The sequence below is a fragment of the Oryzias melastigma genome, linkage group LG12 (assembly GCF_002922805.2).
Source record: "Oryzias melastigma strain HK-1 linkage group LG12, ASM292280v2, whole genome shotgun sequence".
In the NCBI taxonomy this organism is placed as follows: domain Eukaryota; kingdom Metazoa; phylum Chordata; class Actinopteri; order Beloniformes; family Adrianichthyidae; genus Oryzias; species Oryzias melastigma.
This window is the reverse complement of record NC_050523.1, coordinates 8,723,320-8,729,579: the sequence shown is the minus strand read 5'-3', so window position 1 is coordinate 8,729,579 and position 6,260 is coordinate 8,723,320. Positions and strand designations below refer to the sequence as shown.

Sequence of the window (6,260 nt, the reverse complement as noted above, 5' to 3'; positions counted from 1 at the left end):
GCAACTGATTGACCCTTAAAAGCATTTTGTAGCATTTTTGGCAATTGATATATTATAGGGTCAAACTTTCATTCTATGAAATTAGAGTAAAATGTAAAAATATTGTCATCATCATAACTAAAGTGGCTGTTTGTGACTGTTGATATGAATTTATAAATATATTTTATGACAATTTTGAATCACATTTCCATATTGTCAGTTAGATCAATTAAAAAAAAGCAGGAAATCTGATGCTGCTTATTGTTTTTTGCCTTCGGCTAACAACCTGTACTTGCAGGTTTTTGGTTAAGTATTTTATTTCAAAAACTCTGTGTTTAAGAAAAGTGGTCAATCTGAGGAGTGAGTCAGACTCAAAAGAGCAAAATGAGTGATTGACATTTAAATAAAAAAAGGACAATCTGCACTGCTGTTCTTTAAGGTGTTATGTGAAATTTTATGCACATCTGATGATTCATCCTGACAAGTTGGATGCCTGCAGGCACAGAGGCGAAAAAAAAAAATCTAGAACACATTTGGTCTTCACATTTATGCTCAAAAATCATACATTTAATGAAGATATGATCAAGCGACATAATTTGTTAAGTCCGATTAGATGTATGTCTATAAGTACTTTATGGTCCACTGAAGAGAATGCTTATCTATTATGTGTTTTGTAATGAATAAATCACACATGAAAGGCTTTAAAGTTAAATAAAAAATCAAACAAAACAAGTCAGGGATTAAATTCTAGAAATTAATTTAGTTGTTTTTTAATTGTTGATTTATTTTCTTGACAGATTGGTTCATAAAGCTTGCTTTGTTAGCCAGCATGGGAACTGTTATTACTTGGAGTGGATGTGCTGGAAGCATTAAAATAGACAAATATTAATAATTTCAACAGCAATGTACTCTTCTTTGTAATGAGTCCTCCTTTTCTGCCCTACAAACTAATAAAAATGATTCATTTGTCTTTAGATCTTCTGGCCTTCAATCAGAAACATCTTCATTCCCGTGTTCCTCAACTGCTGGCTCGCTAAATGTGCTTTGGAAAACATGATTGTGAGTGCAAACTTTATTGGACTTGTTAATGGCCTGTTTTTAATCATCCTTTTTATTAACGGTGTGTAGGCGAGATCCTCATTGTTATGTTTCACTCCGCAGTTTATAAAAACCTGAGTGCTTCATTCATCTGAAGCTTTTCCGTCCTAATTGCACATTTGGAAATGATCTGGAGTTTTAGTGTTTCGGGCTGTAAAGTTGCAGAGTTCGTGTTTTATTAGTAACAGATGCAGGTTTAATATTTGAGAGGCCGCAGTTTTTGATTACATGATGTTGAAGTGAGTTGTTTACTGTTGTGCAGAACGATGTCCACAGAGCAATCCAGAGAACCAACTCCGCCATGTTCAACCAGGTCCTGATCCTCATCTGCACCCTGCTCTGCCTCGTCTTCACCGGGTGAGACGCCCCTTCCCTGGATATTAAAACAAACACAGCACTCACTGAAAGAACTAAAGAGAAAATATTTCATTTATTCTGTGAAAAAATTGAAAAGAAATTTCCCAATTATTTGTTAATAGGAAAGCATATATTGGGGTTATAATGAGTATAGTACAGGGGTCGGCAACCTTTAACAGTAAAAGAGCCATTGGGCTCATTTATTTTTGATCAAAACCTAGAATGACATGCATAGTCTTACTTTAGCCTTGAAGAAATTTTGATTCATGACCTTCTTTTTTTTAAATATTAAATATTAATTTGGTCTATTTTTTGGCACAAACGAGGGCAAACATATAATCCTAGCATCTCCCAAACTTGATTTTTTTTTTGTTTTAATTTAAACTTATTTCCAAAATAAAAGATGCTCTGTGCCAAATATCATCATCTTAGTGCATTTATGGGCAGCTAGTAACCAGTAAAGATCCATAAAAGTGTGCCCAAAGTTTTGCCTTGCATATAATATCTGTTCATTCTGGAGTTAGTGTTGACTAAACAGACAAAGTGCATCCACTGCCGCCTGATATATATATATAACATTTCTCTGTGATTTAGATGCTTCTTTCAGATAATTTTAGGCCTTCACTGAAGGGTTTGCGGGCCCTGCCGGAACGCCACTGTTCATTTATCCTCTATGATCAATTATCAAAATGTTGGCACGTCAGGGTATTGTCAAAGATGGTGTCCAGATGACTCTACCAAATCCTAGTTCCTGGTTGATCAAAGTTCAACTGGTTTAACTTTTCACGCACATTCAATGGCCATGAATTTTGTACGTATAGCCTGAAAATGGACTTGAACGCAGAAGCCTCAAATGTACAAACGTGCATTTACATGGACTTTTTACTGGAAGTGGCTGCTTGAACGCGTGTTTCCTAGCCCAGTGTGAACGTAGCATAAGTAGTAAACTCTTATGACCTTGTTTGTTGTGAATAAACCTCACAAACTAAACAAAAATCCTGACAGACTTCCTTTAATCTTGTTTCCTGCAGCACATGTGGGATTCAGCACCTGGAGAGGGCAGGTAAAAACCTCTCCCTCTTCAACTCCTTCTACTTCTGCATCGTCACCTTCTCCACTGTAGGGTTTGGAGACGTCACCCCTCGCATTTGGCCGTCTCAGTTGCTGGTGGTCATCATGATCTGTGTGGCTCTGGTGGTTCTACCTCTGCAGGTAAGAAGATGTTTTTACTGCCAACATTACAACTTCTCACTCATAGTTAATCTGAGCTCATTGTGTGTCAGTTTGAGGAGTTGATTTACTTGTGGATGGAGAGGCAGAAGTCTGGGGGAAACTACAGTCGCCACAGAGCTCAAACGGAAAAACACGTGGTGCTGTGTGTCAGCGCGCTCAAAATAGACCTTCTGATGGACTTTCTCAATGAGTTCTACGCTCATCCCAGACTGCAGGTACCACACACGGGCATTTTTAAAGCATTGCGCTAGAGGATCAAGTCTTAACTACAGCTTAATCTTCAAGGATTACTATGTGGTGATCCTGTGCCCAAGTGAGATGGACGTGCAAGTGCGGAGGGTGCTGCAGATCCCCCTGTGGTCTCAGAGAGTCATCTATCTGCAGGGGTCGGTCCTCAAAGACCAGGATCTGATGAGAGCCAAGTAAGCAGAAGATGCTTAATACCAATACTTAAACTCTGATGTTATATATCTTAAAAAAATGTAGTTAATATTATAATTTATCCAGAAAAAGGTCAAAGTTGGAATATTGAGATGTGAATAAATAAACTACTTTTATTTTGAAAATCAAGGCTCAGTAGAAGAGGTTTAGGAGTATAAAACATGTTTTTTTTCCCCCTTTTATCATCAAATTTGCTAAGTGAAATATTATCTTGTGAATTTGGTAAAAATCTGCTGTAGATGAAAATAAAATTAAATTATCAAACTTCAATAACAAACACATTTCAATGAAACTTTCCTTTTTTTCCAGGACATAACAGCCAGTTTATCTCTTTTCTCATCATTCACACTCTGTAAGCAACTGAATACCACTTTAAGTGGCTTTGCAGAGTGGAGCCGACAATATCTGTGTTACAGGTCTGTGTGTATTTTCAAAAGAAGTGCTTTGAATAAAAAGAGAAAAAAAAGGAAATCACTCTATGCATTTGCTATGTTTTGAAAAGAGCAGTTAAAGGTAAAGGACTGTGGCGCGCTTGCTTCCTGCATCTGGCAGCGCTTCAAATCCTCCCACACTTGCTTTGGATCCTGCCCTCCTCTGGCTTTGTTAATAATATGCAAACGCACTTTCACAATCTCAGCATGTTCAGCTCACATGGCATTTCAGCTTTTTTGGAGCTTTGCATATTTGCAGGAAAAAAGTTAAATGTGTAAGGATAGAGGGTTCTCGCTCATTTCTCACTGTTTGTGGAGATTTTCGCTCATCTGATTACGTCATTCTGTCGCACGCAGGATGGACGACGCAGAGGCTTGTTTCATTCTGAGCAGCCGGAATGAGGTGGACCGCATGGCTGCGGTAAAACATGCAATAATTCAGTATAAACCGCACTCATTAGTTGAACCATATCGATATATTTTACTATTTCTCTTTTCCCAGGACCATCAGACCATCCTGAGAGCTTGGGCGGTAAAGGACTTTGCACCAAACTGTCCTCTGTATGTGCAGATCCTCAAACCTGAGAATAAGTTCCACGTCAAGTTTGCAGGTAAACTTTTGTGTAACCATAACAAGTAAATAATTTCTTAATGGAAAAAAATTGAAAACACCTTTTTTTATTTAAAATCTTAGAGTTCCCATGTTTTGCTTCACTGTTAATGCTAGTTTTGTGTAATTTTTTAAAGGTTTTTACATAAAAAGTAATTAGCAGCCAAAAATAAATGTTTTACCATTATATTATTATTACCATAATAGCATAATTATCACACTAGAACAGATATGGAAAACAAGGAAAAGCTGTTATCAGGAATCTAATTATCTTTTAAATTGTCTTTAAAGCAGTAAGTTCAAAATTATTGAGGCAATTACTCTAAGACTGATAATATTGAAGCACTGAATGTAAATTCTCAATTAAACGGTCTGTCTAACTGGAAACACCCACACTCATGCGGGAGCTTGAATTGCTTTTTTTTCCCTTTAAAGGGCAAATATCATGATTTTCTTTATCTTTTCAGAGTAAACTATTTCCATTTATACGATCATATATATGATCGTGTATATCCTTTGCCACACTAAAGAATTATTAAAGAGTTATTTTTGTAAAATCTTTTCATCTCAGGAAGTAAGACATCTCGATCTCTGAGGCTCCGCCCTTTGCTCATTGTGGGTGCCGCCCTTTTCATGACATCGTCTATGCTTGTGGTGAAATTCTGTCACAAAATGCAGACAGACAACAACGCAAGATGAACATTTCAGGATTTATTGAAATGATGAGAACATTCTCGGATACTTTAGGATCCACCTTAAATGTGGTGCAGATTCCTCACCAGAATGTTATTTGGTGTATGCCACCGCAGTAAATCGAATGAGCGTTTCTTGGTCATTGCTACACTGGATTACAGCACAAATAGCGAAGACACCTGGCGTCGAGCTGGAGGAGCTCGCAAATCTAGCTGATCCCCGCTAGCGCCGCGGTGATCAGTGCGTGTTTGTTTTAGCCTGGGGGCAGTGCTGGCAATGCTGACTCTTCCTGAAAGGGGCGGCCTCACTTTGTGACGTCAGCTCGGGAGGACCTGCTTGTTTTCTGGGGTTTAGGAGGGGCTGGTACTCAGAGTGCAGGTTTGTAGAGGAATGCTAAATGGATGGTTCAATATACCGTTTGGGGTTGCTTATAGTGAGGAATTAACTCTATTATACACTTAAAGCTCAAAATTTTGATTTTGCATGGTATAGACCCTTTAAATTGTTGCTAAAAGTTGATGATCAAAGAGAAAAAGTGGCCACATTAAACAGTTTGAGACAAGAATGAAAAAGATTAAAACACATTTTAATAAGCAGTTATTTTTTTAAGCATTCCCAGTGGTCTTTTAATTATATTTACGTCATTTTTAGAAAAAAAAAATAATTTTAGGACATAGTTTCTGCAGAGCGGCAGGAGTGGGACTGTTGGTGCAGAGCAACCCCACCGCCCTTTCCCCTTTCCTACTGCTCAGAGCTCTGTCTTTACACGCTCTCCTGCTAGCTTACAGCCCCTCACACTCCCAATTACCAGTGCAACAAAAATGGCGAGCAATATTGAAGCTATCTAGCCGTGCAGTTTTGAACCAGCTCGGATTACAAAGACATACATGGATGCATCAAAATGGAACCAGGAGCTTGTGTCTTTTGCCGTAGTAGTTTCTACGTCCCACCTTCAAGCTTTATCCAATGGCATTTTTTTTTTATTTGCTCCTGTTATAAAGAAATACTCAAAAATGCAATGTAACTTAGTATGTGTTCTTCACTATCAGAAAAATGGCACAAGAACATGTTAAAAACACTATTTTCATCGGTTTTTAATTGGTTTTGTTAAACTTTTTCGGTTAAGATGATCACAAGAGGAGAGGAACTTTTACGTTTATTTAATTTGTTTATCTATAAGTCCTAAAAACAAACTTTTTTCAGTTTGTCAAGCCTAACTATACGTCTTAAAACAGTTACATTTTTTAAGTGAACTGTTTTTTTAGTCCATAATTTAATTATAAACTAATTATAAAGACAAGTGAGAACATAAAATGAATTTAATTTAGAACTGTCAGGCGATTAAAATCTTTAATCGCGATTAATCGCATTTTGTCCAGAGTTAACTCGCGATTAATCGCAAATTTACATGTGGCCTT

At 37.3% G+C, this 6,260-nt stretch overlaps 1 protein-coding gene across 2 annotated transcripts in view; it reads left to right on the top strand.

The window, feature by feature from the left end:
- Window positions 1–6,260, top strand: part of LOC112162864 (potassium channel subfamily T member 2) — a 32,494-nt gene that overhangs the window by 13,789 nt on the left and 12,445 nt on the right. For both annotated transcript variants that reach the window (XM_024298796.2, XM_024298794.2), the window contains exons 9-15: window positions 955–1,038; window positions 1,340–1,434; window positions 2,466–2,646; window positions 2,718–2,882; window positions 2,953–3,089; window positions 3,897–3,960; window positions 4,042–4,150. In XM_024298796.2, coding sequence (XP_024154564.1) covers window positions 955–1,038; window positions 1,340–1,434; window positions 2,466–2,646; window positions 2,718–2,882; window positions 2,953–3,089; window positions 3,897–3,960; window positions 4,042–4,150 — 835 coding nt within the window. The remainder of the gene's footprint in view (window positions 1–954; window positions 1,039–1,339; window positions 1,435–2,465; window positions 2,647–2,717; window positions 2,883–2,952; window positions 3,090–3,896; window positions 3,961–4,041; window positions 4,151–6,260) is intronic.